General features: G+C 54.2%; 1 protein-coding gene and 1 pseudogene across 1 annotated transcript in view; both read left to right on the forward strand.

Annotated features, from left to right (window-relative positions):
- The first annotated feature begins 703 nt into the window (after window positions 1–703).
- Window positions 704–17,415, forward strand: part of Col18a1 (collagen type XVIII alpha 1 chain) — a 113,448-nt gene continuing 96,736 nt past the window's right edge. Inside the window, exons 1-2 of the mRNA XM_052744600.1 lie at window positions 704–815; window positions 903–991. Coding sequence (XP_052600560.1) covers window positions 805–815; window positions 903–991 — 100 coding nt within the window. The 5' untranslated portion in view covers window positions 704–804. The remainder of the gene's footprint in view (window positions 816–902; window positions 992–17,415) is intronic.
- Window positions 13,795–14,078, forward strand: LOC128114532 (60S ribosomal protein L37-like; annotated as a pseudogene).

Below are 17,415 nucleotides of genomic sequence, written 5' to 3' on the forward strand. Positions count from 1 at the left end.
GTAGGACCCCCATGACACACCCAATGACCCAAGAGTGGAGGGGGGGTAAGAAGTAACCAGTGTCTCTTTCCCGTGTCCATTGGGGGTAGGTGTCTTTCTTCAGATCGCTGGCCTTAGCTGGGCGGTGGTGGCACACGTCTTTAATACCAGCACTTGGGAGGCAGAGGCAGGCGGATCTCTGTGAGTTCGAGGCCAGCCCGGGCTAAAGAGTGAGTTCCAGGAAAGGCGCAAAGTTACACAGAGTAACCCTGTCTCGAAAAACAAAACAACAACCAAAAAACAAACAAACAAACAAACAAAAAAAACAAAGAAAGAAAGAAAGTAGATCACTGGCCTTCCTGGCAGTCCACCTCATGGACTGAACACATGTCCTGCAATGGTCATGCATTAATAAATGTGGGACGTCCCTACACCTTGCTCTGGGTTTGAGCCTGGATCTCACATGTAGCCTCTGGCAGCTTCGTGAGGCAGCTTGGTATGAGGGAAGAACACGCATTGGACACATTGAGGAAAGGGAGAGATTGCCACTCAGGGGGTACTGGAAGCTGGGATAGATACCTGTCCTTGTCCACTCTGCTTGTCCCCAGGTTCCGAATCCATGGGATCGCTCACGAGCTCTCCCTGGCCCAGCCCAGCGCCCTGCGCCCCGCCCATTGGGCTGTCCCCGCCCCGCCCCGCCCCGCCCATGCTCGCCCCTGCCCGCCCCTGCCCTAGCCGGCGGCAGCGGTCTGGAGCGCTGTGGGCAAGCGGCTCACCGAGGCTCTGCGCGCAGCATCAGGGGCGCAGACGGCCTGGCCTGTGGAGATGGCCCCCAGGTTCGGGCTGCTGGCGGGTGCAGGGTTAAAGGGTCCGAGGAAGTGGGGGACGTCTGGGGCCCGCTAACCTGTGGTTGTTGTCCACAGGTGGCACAGGCTCCGGCGGCGGCACCTTCTGGACGTGCTCGCTAGCTTGGTCTTGCTGCTGGGGGTACGCGTGGCCTGGGCAAAGCCAGGTAAGCCCGGGTGAAAATATAACTTGGTGCCCCAAGTCTGCCGGTCTCCCGCGCCCTTTGTGCAGGTCGCTGGCTTATCCCGGCGATAGCCACCCTTTTACCCTGCGCGTTCCGCAGGGAGGCAGCGGCGTCCGGGGCCCTGCCTACGCGCAGGTGGCGGGCGGTGGCTGGAGCGCGCAGGGGTCGCACGGTGCTGGCACTTTCAGCGCTGCGCCGCTTATGCTAGCCATTCATTCTCTAGACTCCGGGCGCCTGGGGTCCCGGGGTGCGTTTGGGCCAGGGTGGTGCGAGCTGTCCGCCTCTGGAGTCCCTCGTAGCAGGACCAGACTTAAAGCAGCTCTGTGGAGAAGTTTGTGCGCTTCGCCAGCTGCGCGCTGCCGGTGGCCAGTAAGGAGCCGAGGCACCCGCCAGTGGCCCACCTCGCCAGTGTCGCCCTCGCTGGCCTCATTCTCGGCAATGCTTGAGCTAGCGGCCGCCGCGGGTCCCACCAGATCTTCGGGAGGGACCGTGGGCGGAGTTTGTCACGGCTGAGAAAGACCGGGGAAGATCGTTAAGTGCATGGCGTCATCTCTGAGTTTCCAACCTGTTGAGGCAAAACTGCGCGTATTTGCCCGGGGCCGGACTCCGGTGGCCGACCAGTCTTTGTGCGCCGCTGCAGCGCAAGGCCCTTGTCCCCCGCGCCTGCCGTGGTGTCGGGTTGCGCGCGCGGTCCCCTTTGATGCTGCTGAGCGCCAAGCGCAGCCAGGCCGGCAACAATGCTCCTGAGCCCACGGATTCGTTTGCCTTCTCCGTTGTCCCGCAAGGACCGCAGCATGTGCGCACCGAGGACTTCCTTTGCTCTGAGATCCAGCGGCTAACCAGCAACTGGCTGCTCTCCTCCTGCTCAGCATGTCCACAAAGCCCCTGAGTAGGGGGGCTGGTGCAGTGCCAGACTGTCAGGGTGGAAACCCCGCGCTTTATCACAAAGGCGCCTGCGGGTGACCTCCCCAAAGAACCAAGTCGGTACTCAGCCTACTCTGGTTAGCAGTGTCACCTGTGGTGGTCACAGGTCTCTTGCCACAGCATCACGAAGGATAAAAGGAGGGGGAAATGGCTTGGTTCATTGCTTCTGTGGCTTAGTCACTTCGGGCTAAATAACAACAGTACAGGCCCCTTTAAACAGCAAATCTGAAAAACACCTGTTGGCCGGGTAGCAGATAATTCTTCATTTATTTGTGTTAACTACAGGGGGGGAGGAGGTAACGCCTTGCAAATGCCAGAGATGGGTCTTGGCCAGGCCGTTCTTACTGACCACATGGCACTTGGGGCTATTAATCAAATGAAGGCCTGGCAGGGGCTGCAGACAGGGTTTGTAAGCCTGGGGCCTCTTCCGTAACCCTGATGACAAAGGAAAGATGCTGGAGAGACCCCAACCCCCACCTGGACTTGATTTCAAGCGTAGAAAACAAAGGGGGATGGGTTTTAATTTTAGCCTTTGGCTGGAACAAACCTGTGTGTCAGTGAGCTCTGGGGAGATCTAAGGATCGTGCCGGGGAAGGTGGCGTGTCTCTGTCTGCTTGCTGTGACTGTTGTTGGGGTTCTCAACCTTGTACCCTCAGGGGCAGGAAGGTCCCTCCAGAGATGTCCGAGGAATGTGGTTCTTCGGTGTCCCGGAGGTTGAGCCAAAAGCCGCTCAGCGGGGGGCTTGTGTTCTTACACCAGCCCCTCCCCCAACACGGCCACTGCTCCTCATCCCTGTGGGGCTGAGTCCCCTGGACCAGGATGACTGGTGAGCTCTAAGTTATTGGGGGAAGAGCTAATAGGCCTGAAATCCTGACTGGCAAGGTGTGATTCGCTTGGGTCATGTAGAAACCGCCCTCTGCTACCTCGAGGCCCGCGTCTCCCAGTGTCTCTAAGCGGAGCAAAGCCCCTTTCTGTTTTTTTGGTCTGGTCCTGTGGTCCTGTGACTCTGTGGTTTAGATGCCCTGAAATGGCAGGTTGTCCATTTACCCTTCATCTGCCCTCGGTGTGGGCACTGCCACACCGCCTGTGACTCCTAGGATATGCAGGGTCCCCCTCTGTCTCCAGTTTCTTCTCTTGTGGACTCACGTATGCGCCATGTGGTTATGGACTTTGGGGAGGGGTCTGTGAGGAAAGAGGACATGCCACGGAGGCATCTGCAGGATGCTCATGGCCACACTGGAGCTCTCTATATATCTTGTCTCTAGCTTTCCATGTGCTTGACTCCCCGACCACATTCCCTGCGCTCTGTGTTCGGCTCCGGCATCGTCAAGACTTCCCACTGTCTAGGGTGCGTTAGCGCACAGCAGTGCCCTCGAGCGAGCGAGCTGCTTTCCCTCAGTAAGTCTGCAGGGATGGTGCACATGGGCACTTGGTAAGATTAGACTTTAAGGTAGTGGGGAAGGGCTCCTGTTCCTGGCTCACCCACTGGGGAGTCTTCAGGATTCAGATGCAAAGGCCCCGAAGATAGTTTTGAATTTCAGCAAAACTTGTTTTTCAGGGTACTCTTGTTTTCCTTCAAGGGAAAGAGGACTGAGAGAGGGGAAGCCCTCGTCAAGGAAACCTAGAAGGAGTGAGCTGACCTCCCCAGGGTGCAGGTAGCTGGTGTGGCTAATCAGGCCAGAGTGCTGCCTCTCTCCCCAGCGGTCCACTTTGAAAAGGTACGATACAGACATGAATATTCATGCATCTGTGAGCTCAGGGCACAAGTGCCCCTAAGTGCATACATAAATGTATATGCAGAAGTGTACATACAGATATGCGTACATGTCCACAGAATGCAAACCACAATGCACTCACAAACATAAGTCCATTTATGTTTGTACCCCCCCCCCCCACACACCCATATGTGCATTCATACATAAATGTGCACACAAGCCTGGCAGTGGTGGCTCACGCTTTTCATCCCAGAGGTAGAGGCAGGCATATCTCTGTGAGTTCGAGGCCACCTGGTCTACAAAGCAAGTTCCAGGACAGCCAGAGCTGCAGAGGTGTTAGACAGAGAAACCCTATCTCGAAAAGCAAAAAAAAAAAAAAAAAAAAAAAAAAAAAAGGCACATAAACAGGCGCACATTCCCACATTCTCACGCAAATGCATACCATACATGCACACACACACACACACATATGCAAGCCCCCCCCCACCAATGCAACATCACCCACAAAGGGAAACAGTACACACTCACGCATGGAAGAACATGGGGCATGCCAGAACAGTTGTACATGGTGTGAGGACCACTACTCCATGAACATCTCTTGGACTAGAGATGTAGACTCAGGACTCGGAACTTCATCGGAGGCTCTCTGTTAGGGGTTACCAGCCAGAGAAGAAACAGGCTGCAACAATGGTGTCTATCTCAAGGATGAGCCTGGTAATCTAAAATGAAATGACGTTTCCTGGCTGCCAACAGATAGATGTACTGCATAGGCCCTAGAGAAATTCCTAAGATTGGATGCTGGAGTGCGTGTGCGTGTGCGTGTATGTGTGTGTGTGTGTGCGCACATGTGTGTGTGAAATACTAGGAACATACAAATATATTTGGTATACTTATGAGGTTTACAAATTAAAATGTAAATTTCATGGCTCGATGATAGAACAATTTAGGGGCTCCTAGCATGTGCCCCATGGGCTGACAGCTCTGTTCCTCTGACCAGGCCAGCTCCTTCTCTAGATCTGTCTCCCACCCTATGTTTCGGGGCTTGGGATTCAACCTTTGCCAGGCCTGGATTCCTCTCCTGGAGCCATCTTGGCAGACTCCCCGACACTGAGGTGAGGTCATGCAAGGCTGTGTTCTCCTGAGGCAGCAGAAGATGGGGGCAGGCTTTGTCCTGTGTACCCAGATGGTATGGTGGCTGCCACTTATTCTTGAAGCCTGGATTCCCCATCCCTAATAGGAGAGAAGAAAGAGCTCCTTGCTCGGTGTCATGAGCAGCGGAGAACCCTTGGTAAAGCTGTTGGCACTGCCCTTTCTGAGATGACACTGACTCTTTCTGTGATTCAGCGTGTCTGCTCATCTCACTGTAGGGCTGTTTTCACGACGTAGAGTGTATCTGTGCAACTTGCACTGTGTCCCTCCTGGGATACACAGCCCTTCAGGCAGGACCCTGGGTGTTTCTGTCTGTAGCACCAGCCATTCTGGCTGGAGATGTGGGAGTCAGGTTGCTGGCTGAGAGATGCATGTCAGGTTGGTGGGTCTGTGTTCATGTGGGATGGTTGTCAGGGAACTTTTGATCACAGACACGCTGACTCAGGTCAGCTTTGGGCTGCAGGCGCATGTCTAGTCCTTGCCTGTGGGAGCATAGCTTCTCCCTGGCTCCTTTACACGGGCAAGCCTAAGCACAGCCGTCCTGGCTGCTGCTGTCAGAGGTATAGCATGGAGAAGCTGTCCACAAGCCTGTACATCTTTCTGGAATTCCATGCTGGCAGATGGGGGTCACTACCAGGCTGATCTCCTATGGGCACTTCGTATGTGTGGGGGAGGTGTAATGGGTCAGGTCAGAAGTACCCAGCATCAGGCTGTGTCAGGTTCACAGCTATCCCCGGTTTCCAGAAGGTCAGGATGTTCTAGAGGTTCATTCAAGAAGTGCTGGGTTCAGCTAGTTACCAGCATTGGCCATGGGTGAGGGTTGACTTGGGTGCCCCACAGAAAAGATGCTAGATAGACAAAAGGCTCAGAGATGCCACAAGAAGTTGAAGTGGGGCTATCTATGGAGAGGGATCAGTGGTGGGTTATGGGTAGAGCCTAGGTTTAAATTCACTTTCTCTTTCTTTCTTTCTTTCTTTCTCTCTCTCTCTCTCTCTCTCTCTCTCTCTCTCTCTCTCTCTCTCTCTTTCTTTCTTTCTTTCCCCTCGAAATAGCGTTTCTCTGTGTAGCAGCCAGGGCTGTCTTGGAACTCGCTTTGTAGACCAGGCTGGCCTTGAACTCACAGAGATCTGCCTGCCTTTGCCTCCCAAGTGCTGGGATTAAAGGCGTGTGCCACTATACCGGGCTAAAGTTTAAATTCTGCAGGTGGCATCACATTGTTCATCTACCCATCCTTCTGTCTGTCATCCATCTACCCATCCGTCTGTTCATCCATCCTTTCCATCCATCCATCCATCCATCCTCCACTCATTAATTTTGGTTCAGAATTTTGCTTTGTTTGTGAGTAGCTTCATAATTAGCAGCAACCAGGCCTCCTATTTCAAAGCTGAGCTTAGATGTCTTTGAAACAGTATCAGATTTCTGTAGCAGGGTCCCCATCTTCAAAAAGCCTGCCAGCACAAGCCATTCGCTGTGAGCAGGAGCAGTGGCTTGCACTGTGGTAAAAGCTGAACTGGAGCGAGCTCAGAGTGAGAGCTTGGCCTTAGTGTAGTAGTAGTGAGCCTTCTGCCCAGCCTCTCCTGGGAATGTGGAGGGCTAGGGGAGAGCAGTGGGTTTAGCTGCCAGGGAGATAACACTGTGTGAAACCCTGCAGACCAGAATCCAGAAGCCCATGCCTCTAGGACAAAGATAGACCTTTCCACGTAGCAACCAGAGAATGTCTTCTGGGAAGTCATTGCCTGCGCTTGGATGGATGGCTGTGCTGCTTGGCTCTGGTGGGCATGGGGGTGGGTGTGTATGGATGGTGTTTTCCCTCCTGCTGAGAGCATGGATAGACAGGGGGGGAGAGGGCACAGTCTCCCTGGGCCCTTGCTAGACAAAGCCCCAACCCATTCAGTAGGCCCCGGGCAGGTTGGGGCCATGGGAGAAAGGGGTCAGCTAAAGCAGTCCTGCCTTCTCCCAAGGTCCCTCATCCTGGGTAAGCCAGATGTCTTCATGGGAGCAGCACCTGTGACTTCCAAAGTAGCTAAAGAGGCCAGCCAGCAGAGTGGTAGCCAGCATTCGTGGGCAACTTCAGAGGCTTCTGGCTGGTCCACACCTGGAGATACGGGGCAGAGAGGCCACACTGGTTCCCTGGCAGGTACCTTGGGGTGAATGTCACTCCGCTGCTGTCCCATTCAATCATGGATTTTTCTCTTCTCTTGTGTGTGTTTCTGAACGCCTCGGGTGCCTGCTCTGAGAGAGGGAAGGAAGGTAGACAGCGTGTGTTTCCAGACGCCAGTAGTCTGGGGGCTGAGGGAAGAGTGAGTGGCGATGGGGAGCAGGGCCTTCTCTTATCTCTGTAGAGGCAGAGTGCCCAGGGCCTGGGTTCCATCCAGCTCCGTGTTCTCACGGTCCTTATCTTGGGTGCTTCCAGTCAGAGTTGGGGCTGGGTGCGGGGGCTGCGGTTGGGCCTTCAGGAGAGGTAGGGCCCCTCCAGATGGGTAGAGCTAATTCTCGTCAGGTCATGCCAGAGCTACATACTGTCACTTCAAAAGTCTTGCTAATTTGATCAAACGTTTTTGGAGTTACGCTATTTGAACCATCATACCATTGCCTTCTCGGGGTAGTTCTTTCCTAACAGCTTTGTGTCTGTTGTGGCGGTAACTCTGCATGCCACATTTGTGTGTTGGCCTGGTTTGTGGTCGGCTTATAATCTGTAGCGTTTTTCTTCATTTTTGTGACTTCTAATTCATCCCTGGTGGTAGAAGCCTAGACTGGCAAACACCGTTTAAGGATGGACTCAGCTCAGGGAGGTCGTCTTGGGCCAGTTTACTCCTTTTGCTCATCTGCAGGCAAAGGGCTGCACGAGACGAGGTGCCTGCTCTTGGGAAGCATTGCGGGAGGCCAGGTGCTTGCACGGGGAGGGCTGCGTGGGGTGGGGCTGGGCACTTGCGTAAGAGAGAGAGGTGTATGATGCGCGTCGATTGCTTTCCGCTGGAGTCCAGTTCTTGTAGCAAACAGTTGTAGAGTCATCAGATCCCGGGGATTACATCTGGCAGGAAGCCTGGCCTTCAGCTGTGCTCTCAGAGGTGGAGGCTGATGGATGGGGTGGCTCTGTTCCCAGGGCTGTGTGACGTTAGGTGGCTTCCTGACCCTTTGAGCGGGGCTGATGATGGTTCACTTGCCTCGAGGCAGTGTGGAATCTGTGGCCTATCCTAAAGAGAGTGTAGTTGTATCTCCGTTTCTTCCCGAGTCCTGATAGTCCTGGGCTGGCTTCAGAGGACCCATAATGCCCTGTGGGGGCTTTGTCCCAGCTGCCAGGCAGTGCCCTGGAAAGGTTGGCATCAACAGGAGTAGAAGGTGTGTCTTTTACCCAGCTGTGAGGTGGACCTGCTGCTGGGACATGGTAGGAAAAGCAGCCACTTCTGTCTCTCAGAGTTCTTCCTAGATTACCTGAGGTGCCCAGCATGGTGACGTTAACTTTCCATGTACTTTTAGAGAGATTCCAGGGCCACCTGCCTGCTTCCACTTACCAGATATCTTTATAGGGCTGACATAATTTAAGGGAAGCTGCCGAGAATCCACAGGGTCATCAGGAGACTCCTGGGGGCTAGTATCTCTTCTTAGGGAGTTTCTATCCAGGGGTTGAGTCCTGGACTCAAGCTCTATCTGGGGAATGAAGAAAAAAACCCTCAGCCTCCTTTTCATCATCACCATAGCTTGTCATCAAGGGAGCTGTCTTCAATTATTCCCTGTCTGCGCGAGCCTGGGTTCCTCACCAGCCCCGGCTGTGGGTCTGGCTAAGGCCAAGGCCTCTGTTGCCCACAGCACCCCTTCCCCTTCTCACTGTGAGGTGGTCCTGGTTTCTTTCTGGTTACCTCTGTGCTCTGTAGAAACCTCTGTGCCTATGCCTGAGGTGCGGTGAAGGCAGGTGACTAAGGGCATTATCAAAAAGGGTTCTAGTTGAGACAAGGAGGCCCAGGACAGGGTCCTGTGAACAGTGAGGTCCTCCAAGGTGGGAGAATTCAGAGCTGAGAGCTCACAGCCTCGCTTCCTGTATGTCTTCAAGAACTACTACTGTTCTCTGAGCCAGTAGCCCTTGGAGGAGGAGGAGGGAGTGTACTGAGCCCGATGGCCTCGGAGCCCAGGCTTCTACCCCTCACCTGACCCCCTCTCTATCTGTCTCTGTCTCTCTTCACCTCCATTATGCAGCAGACCTACATCTTGCTGGCAGGGTCCTAGGGCACCTGTTCTTGGGAGGCAACATTAGTGATGACCTCTGGTTCATTCTGGGTCCTTGGACAACAGGCCTATCTCCTGCAGCATCCCACTTCCTCAGGGTCACCATGACTTAACTATTGTCTTGATGAAATGAGTCTTTAACCTAAAGGAAAGCAACCCAGTGGGATGCCATGGGAGGTTTGCAACCAAAGAGAAGACCTCCCACCCTCCTTCTCCTTTTCCTGTCATTGTTGTGTGTGGGAGAGGGGACATGCTGATCCTTTAGACAGACGGACAAGGCTTGAACCCTGGTGCTGATGCCAGCCTAGGCCTGGCCCCTGTGGACAGCTCCCTTCTTAGTGGCCAGCAGGTCTGTGCCAGACCGGAAAGCACAACCAGTCTATCAGTGAGGACAGACGCCAGACTCCAAGGATGGGAGGTTTAGTAGGCAAGATGCATGGCCTCATCTGGCATGTATAGTAGGCTGAATCATGAGTGTCCCCCCAAAGATGCCCACATTCCCCATCTTGCAGACTGTGAAGGTTAACTTCCAAGTTCAAAAGCACATTATACCTGGGGTTAGATTGAGGATTTTGAGGTGGGAAGATGACCAGAGAACCCTTTGTGATTGACACAGTTGCAGGGTGCTTACCAGGAGGGTATAAGGGAGGAGAATTAGTCAGATAAGAGGATGGAGATATGATTATGAGAGTGGGAATCTGAGGGTAGGTATTTGAGGACAGAGCACCATTTGGAGGATGCTGTGCTGCTGGCCTTGAATATGGTTGCAGCCATTAGGTAACACACCTGCCTGTAGATACCTTCTGGGAAAGTTGGGGTGGTCTGCCCTAGAGCCTGGAGAACCCAACTCTGCCAGTGCCTTGGCTTTCTATGTATGACTTCCAGAACTGTAATAGAATAAATTTGTGTTTTGCGTAGCTGACTGTGGGTGTTTCGCGTAACCCTTGGAGACAGATGTGGAGGTTAACCCTTGGAGACAGATGTGGAGGCCCATTGGCTCGCTGACGGGGAAGAAGTAGCAGCTGAGAGGAATAGGGTGCCTGCTGCAGTGCAGGAACCGCTGAACTGTTTTGAGGTCTGATCCTTTCCCAAGCAGGATGCCACGGAGTGTCTCTAAGGTCCACTGGCCAGAATGCTGCCCGTTCCTTTCCGCATAGCTAGCACCCCTCGAGGCTGAAGGTGCTCCCCCAACCAGCTAAAGATGAACCCCCACCCTGAGGACACCCCCTGACCTTCAGCGGATTGTATGTTGGTGGGTCTCCCTAACATAGCCTGCACAGCACCCTCTGGAGCCGCTACATCTCGGGGCCTGGGCTTAGAGCCAACGGGCCAAAATGAGAGAGTGGAGGACAACTGTTGGTGAGCAGAAACCCCCTTTTCAGGGAGTGGCTGCCAGGCTGCCAGGCACTGATGGGAGGAATGTCCATGAATGCTGTCCTTGCTATCCCTGAGAGATAGGGGGAGTTCTGCTAGACAGGACTCACAGCCTAGGGGCTTTGCAGAATGGCATCCGTCTATCCCAAGTCAGACAGACCACTGCTTGGGACATTGAGATACATAGTATAACAGCTAGCTCCTTTCCACTCTGCCTATCAGTCCAGCACCTTCAGCCTCTGGGTGCCGCTCGTGCCAGCCTCAGGACAACAGTGGGACTGGAAACATTTTCCTAAAGTCAAGTAGATGGCTGTGTGCCCAGCAGGCTATCAGTACTCCATCAGCTTGGTCTGTGGACCAGCGGCTGCCAGACTCTGGTTTTCTGAACACGGCCCAGGCCTCAGCTGTCCAGAGTGAGTCACGTGTCCTCGGTTATCCCGAATGGGATGTAGAGACACGGTGACAGATGTAGACCTAGGAACTGGACCTTATTCCTTATGAAAGTGACCAAACTGCACCTACCACCGAGCAAGTGGGCCTTTAGAAATTTTAAATTCCGCCGGGCGGTGGTGGCGCACGCCTTTAATCCCAGCACTCGGGAGGCAGAGCCAGGCGGATCTCTGTGAGTTCGAGGCCAGCCTGGTCTCCAAAGCGAATTCCAGGAAAGGCGCAAAGCTACACAGAGAAACCCTGTCTCGAAAAACCAAAAAAAAAAAAAAAAAAAAAAAAGAAATTTTAAATTCCATCTTTCATTTGTATTGGACCAAAGCGGCCATGTCAGGCTCTCAGCTTATACCTGGGGACTGGGACCTTTCCCTAGAGCACACATGATTGCAAAAGCCTCTGAGCCAGCCTTTGGTCAGGTGCGCAGCCTGGCTTCTGGGCCTGTCCAAGTTCAGGACGAAGTAGAGGGGTTTGCTTATATCCCGAGGGGAGCTGTGGGAGCTACACCCAGGGCCGATCAACAGATGCTCCCTGTTGCCTCTCCAAACTTCATCTGCCATGGAAGCTAACAGGCCTCCTTGTCATCTCTTGGGGTCTGCGATGATGAGTCAGTCATGTTAGCCTGGACTCATAAGTCAGCCAGCCCTGGCAACTCCCCTGAAGGCCACTAGCAGGCCAGAGGACCGGGCCACATGCAAACTTCGCAAGAGGAATCCTGTTGTGCCCAGGGAAATGGCGCAAGGCTGGAGGCTATGGCCTGAGGACAGTAGGGCCTGGTGGCATTTCATTTTTCTCCTCCAACTCAGGAATTGAGGGTGAGGATGTAGAGCCGTGTGTTATTAGATCAAGGTGGTGATTCTGAGCTCCAAATGTCTTATCCACCAGCCTCCTAACATTCCATCACTTCCTTCTTTGCCTTCAAATATATCCCATCCTTTCCCTACCAGATTCCCAGGATTACTCCTCTAGCCTTCCCAGCACCCCCCATTCATTCCTTTCCCTGTCTTTCCATTGTCCTCATCCCTTCTTTTCAAGCCCCCCCTCTCAGTATCCCCCCCATCCCTGTGGTCAGACTATATCTCAACAGGTGTTAAGCTCAAGCCAAATTTGTTTCTGAACTTCAATTATTTAGCAACCGTTAATCATTGAATTATAATGTCACAGCCAGCCCCTCCCCACATTGTGGCCTCTTTGTCCCCAGCCCCTTCGGAAGACTCCATTTCCTCCTCCTGCATGTCATTGTCCTGGCCAGCCAGCATTCCTCCTGAGATAAGATGAAAGATACAATTCTGTCTGGTGCCTTATCTCTTGAGTTCTCAGGCAGTCTGTTTGACCTTTGCCCTCTAGCTCTAGTGAAGGGTTTTTAACGTTTTCTCTCCTGTCCCACTGGCTGGTCACCGTTCAGGCAATGTGCACCTTGGGGGACTGCCCTGTGCAGGATGCTGCTGGGATGGAGTGGTTCTGTGGCCCATTGCTCTTCAACTCAGCGTTACTCAGCCTAGAGCAGACTCAGCTGCCTTCCTACTGGACACAGCTCATCTCCGTCCCGCCTGGGCTGTGTCCTGATTCACTCAGGCCTGACCAAAATGTCACCAGCAGGCATCATCTAGGCTCTGGGTCACTTTATTCGATCCTCCTGGTGAGTTGTTGCAGTCTGGGCTGCCCTGCGACCTTCACTGGGGTTCCCCATCCCGTGTCAGCACTCACCTGGGGTTCTTTTTTGTTTGTTTGATTGACACAGGGCTTCTCTGTGTAGCCCTAGATACCCTGGAACTCACTCTGTAGACCAGGCTGGCCTCGAACTCAGAGATCTGCCTGCCTCCACCTCCTGAGTGCTGAGATTAAAGGTGTGTGCCACCACCTCACAATTTGTCTGAGGTTCTTGACTTTCCTCTTTGGAGCTATCCCCCAGCAGTAGTTCCACAGACCTCCTCCCTGGCCTGCCTGCCTGCCTGCTGCCCTGTGGCTGGGCAGTTTGTGATTCTTCAGTCACTGTGGCTCTACGAGAGCCCCCAACCGTTGTCTATCACGGCCTGTGCCCACTTCCGCTTCCTCCTACACTTAAGGGGACCTTTAAACACACCTGACATCCCAAACTGAACCTGTTATTAGCGACCACACAGCCCGAACACTGTTAATCTGATCTCAGCCAACAAGGCTGTGGTTTGGACTGATTTTTCTGTGTCGGGCAGAACCAGGCCACTTCCATGAGACTTCCTGCCCCAAAGCTCTCCCAGACCTGCGCACTGTGACTCTTCCTCAGTACCTCCCTCCCTCCTCCCCAAGCCTTTTCCTGTAAGTCTTGGTGACCTCCATGTGGCTGATGAGTCCTGCCCCCGAACCAGTGACATCCAGTTGTGTCCTGGCCTGCACTTGCCCACACAGGCCAAGAACCTCAATAGACGTGGAGTCCCACATGAATACCTTGTATCATTGTCACCTGAGGCCTGCAGCTACGTAGTGAGTGGAAAAAACACACATGTACCAGGGAAAGGAGATCCCCCACTAGCACTGAACCTGCTGTGGACATTTCTGGATGTCACCTTCTTTTATGAAAAAGGAAGTAAGTGACACAGGAGTGTCTGCAGTTATGGGACTTGTGTATGACTGGCCTGTATTCGGAGACCTGTTGGCTCAGTCTTTTCTGGCCCTGGACATGACCACAAGTATTAGTGACCATGCGTTCCCTCCTGGGTCCGGTCATCTGCCTAGAAATGTCAGCTTTAGCACGACAAATGCCTGTTTGAACAATTCCCCTTCTCTACTATCTCGGGGATCCTTAAGTTCTTAACATGGCCCCCCAGGGGTGTGGGTCCTCCATGTGGTACCTAGAGTCCCAGGTTAGAGAGTTGAGTGCTTGAGGCGTTCACAGGCGCAGCTGATACTGAATAGTTAATGTCTTAAAAGATGTGTTTTTGAGCCTCTTCCCGTCTCTTTGGCCTCTGTGGTAGAAGCAAGATGACAAAAGGAACGTCATCCTTTGGAAAGCGTCGCAATAAGACGCACACGTTGTGCCGCCGTGGCTCGAAGGCCTGCCCCCTTCGGAAGTCTACCTTGGCAAACGTGGCCACACTGCCAAGCACAAGATCAAGTGTAACTGGAGTGCTGAGGCTAAGAGATGAAACGGTACTGGGCGGATGGGGCACCTAAAAATTGTCTATCGAAGATTCAGGCATGGATTCCATGAAGGGATAACACCTAAACCCCAGAGGGCAGCTGTGGCAGCATCCGGTTCATCCTGAGGATTTCAACCAGTCATTAAATAAATGTTCTGGTTTCAAAAACTTACAAGAAAAAAAAAAAGGATGTAGTTTTGAGCTAAATGCTTAGAACAGAATTTCCCGTCTCATCCGTGATAAGCTCCAAGACAGAGTGGCTTTAAGTGGCTCTGCTGCTGTCCAGCCGACCTGCAGAGCTGCCAGCTTTGCCAAGGAGCCCAGCTGCGGAAGGTACGTTTGCACCGGAAGTTTCTAGTGGGCCCTGGACCAGCATCTTCCTGGTCATTTTCTCCTGACACTGGTAAACACAGAGGCACCTCCTGCTGAGGGGATTTCTCACCTGTGACTCTTACTCATTCCTCTCTCACATCCCATGCCTGCCCTCCTCTGTCTCCTTCCATCCGTGACTCTGTTTTCCTTGGCTCTTGGCTCTGCAGGGCCACATCACCTCCCAGGGGAACCAGTGTATCTCTAAGACTGGCTCCCTATTAACACTGGCTTCCTTCTGCAATCCCTCTGCATGCAGCCCCTCTTCTGTGCGGGCGTGGGGGGTTGTGGGGGGGGAGTGGAGTGGGGAGGATCTGTGTAGTCCCTCCTGGTGCATACTTCCTGTGTTGCCCCTCCCCTGTTCATCCTCCCTTTGTGGCCCCCCCCCATCCTATGTGGCCCCTCCCCTGTTCATCCTCTCTGAGTGGCCCCTCCCCTGTGCATCCTCTGTGTGGCCCCTCCCCTGTGCATCCTCTGTGTGGCCCCTCCCCTGTGCATCCTCTGTATGGTCCCTCCCCTGCTCATCCTCTCTGTGGCCCCTCCCCTGTTCATCCTCTCTGTGTGGCCCCTCCCCTGTGCATCCTCTGTGTGGTCCCTCCCCTGCTCATCCTCTCTGTGGCCCCTCCCCTGTTCATCCTCTCTGTGGGGCCCCTCCCCTCAGCATCCTCTGTGTGGCCCCTCCCCTGTTCATCCTCTCTGTGTGGCCCCTCCCCTCCGCATCCTCTGTGTGGCCCCTCCTTTATGGCCTGCACCTCTGGCATGAGAGGCTCCACCTATATGGATTCCTATAGAGGGGCTTATGTTGCACAGACCCACCTAAGGCCCCCTGGACTGCTCACAGAACCAGGGGATGGAGAAGTAATGCTCTCTACAGAGTAACCAAGGCTGAAAGACAGTGGTGGAAATAACCTGGCTTCATTCTGTCTTAAGAGATGGGTGGGTGGGAAGCTCCGTTGCCTAGGCGCTCTCTTTCCTGTGTTCTCAGGGATCGGTCAGACAGCTTCTGGGTCTGTGACAGGCTCGTGCTGTGGTCTGTGACAGGTATACAGAATGCTCAGGAGCCTGTTCTCTGTCCTGCGGAGCCTCAGGTCCTCTGGGTGGCCTGTTCCGTTCTTGGGGCAGATGACTGAGTGGCCGGGAGTTCATGTGAGCACTCTCCCTGGGGCCACGGGGTGCTCCGCTGAGTCCACCCTCCCTGTTCTTGCCATATAGTGGAAGCTGGGATCTCAGGTGGACTTGTTATTTTCCACCAGGCACACACGGTTTTTAGCAGGTTTACTGGGCATTTCAAATGAAGGCCAGCAACCCCGGCTGATAGAGGAAAACCGTGACGGACCCTCCTCAGAGCCTCAGTGAGCATGTGCTTGAAGGAGGAACTGTCACCAGATCGCATCCTGGCCTCAAAGACTTGATCCTCCTGTCTCAGCCGCTGAGGGCCGTGTGTGTGCCCTGCCATGCCCTGCTGCTGCTTTCGTTTATTTATTGAGACAGTGTAACTTAACATGGCCCTGAACTCACCCTCTTCCCAGCTCTGCCTGCGTCCTGGGATGACAGGCACACACTGCCATGCCTGGCTGAGCTCCCGTTTCCAGATGCAGACTGTTTAATCACATCCGTAGCCACATTCTTGTTATGGGCCTGGCCGCTGGTCCCAGGTGGGTCTGACTCAGACGAGCTGTTTAGATCCATGTATGGGCACACAGAATCAAGAATCAACTTCTGGAGGGCCAAGAACACAGGCATAGGTGTCCCCCCACCTCGTGTGTTGGCGATGAATTCTCACGTGCTTGAGCAGCTGTGGACGGGCAAGGGTTCTCTCTTCCAGCCTTGGCTCCGTAGCCCTCCTGACAGTTGCCAGCTGAGGTGATGCTGTCCTAGGCTGGTCGCGGGAGGATCCCTGCCTGGCTGGCCCTGGGCACCTGTTGGACATGTTTGCAGTGTGGGGTGAAATATCCGGTCATTAGCTCCTTGTGCCCATTGGCTGGCAGGACTGTGGGTAGCAGAGAGTTAACGGAGGGGGCTCCCTGCAGGCGAGCCCAGTGCTGGGAGGCCACTGGGAGGCCGCGATCTCCAGTTCTTTCTTCTCCAGTTCTTTCTGTGCTAATTGAAGACGTGACATTCCTGAGGATGAAAGCCTCTTTGTGTGGAGCCGGCAGGCAGCTGGGCTCACAGCCCTAGGTCGCCTGTGCTGCAGCAGCCCCAGAGCAGGTAGCGCATGGCCCTGGCTGAGGAATGTCCCCACAAGGCTCCAAAAACAACTTCCTCCTTTATTCGTGCTATCAGCTCGTGGTGCCTGCCGATTTGGGTCCCAATTATAGGTGGAGAACCAGGGGAAAGGTTGTGCTGTCTAGACACTAATCCTGAGATCGAGTTTCTTCTGCGCTGTATCCCAGCAACAGGATTACAATTGGTGGGAGGTGGGGGTGAATTCTCTGGGGCTGGGCCAGGGGACCCCAGCTCCTTCTCTGTTCCATACCGACTTTCTGGTGTGGGAAGTAGGGCAGGGGCAGTAAGGGAAACCCCTGTGGAGAAGAGGTTGCAGGACTCTACCGGGTGTAAAGTGAAGGCACTGCCTGTTCCCCAAGGTCTTCAGTGAAGTGGGGGGAGGCTGAGCAGTAAGAGCCGTGGGCAGCAGAGACCTTGGTGGGGTCCACCTGTGGTCAAGGGCAGGCACCTGCTCTGCTCTGTCGCAGGCTGCTCATGTGTCGGGACTGCAGATTGCTGTCTTTTCAGGGGCCAGAGGGCAGCCTCTGCTTCTGCTCCTCCAGGCTCAGAGGCTCCAGCCACGCATCCCTCACCCGACTCTGCCCCTTCTGATTGGCATCCACGGTGACTGCGGTAGCGCGCAGGGCGAGGAGATTTGTGCCGCCTGTCTGCTCCACGCTTTGCAGGCTCCTTGAAGGAGGCGGATAGGCAGATGGCTGGCTTTACATGGGACTGGATCTTATCTCAAGGCAGGACTCCTCCTCAGGCAGTGTGGCCCCCACGGGGGTTTGTTTTGCCTTTGCTACGTCAGGGCGACAGTTCAGATCAGGTGCCAGGCGTCTGTGCCCCTGACATAGGGACTTACTGCTGTGTTCACAGCCCAAGAGCT

The sequence above is a fragment of the Peromyscus californicus genome, unplaced genomic scaffold (assembly GCF_007827085.1).
Source record: "Peromyscus californicus insignis strain IS unplaced genomic scaffold, ASM782708v3 Scaffold_19__1_contigs__length_69161282, whole genome shotgun sequence".
Classification (NCBI taxonomy): domain Eukaryota; kingdom Metazoa; phylum Chordata; class Mammalia; order Rodentia; family Cricetidae; genus Peromyscus; species Peromyscus californicus.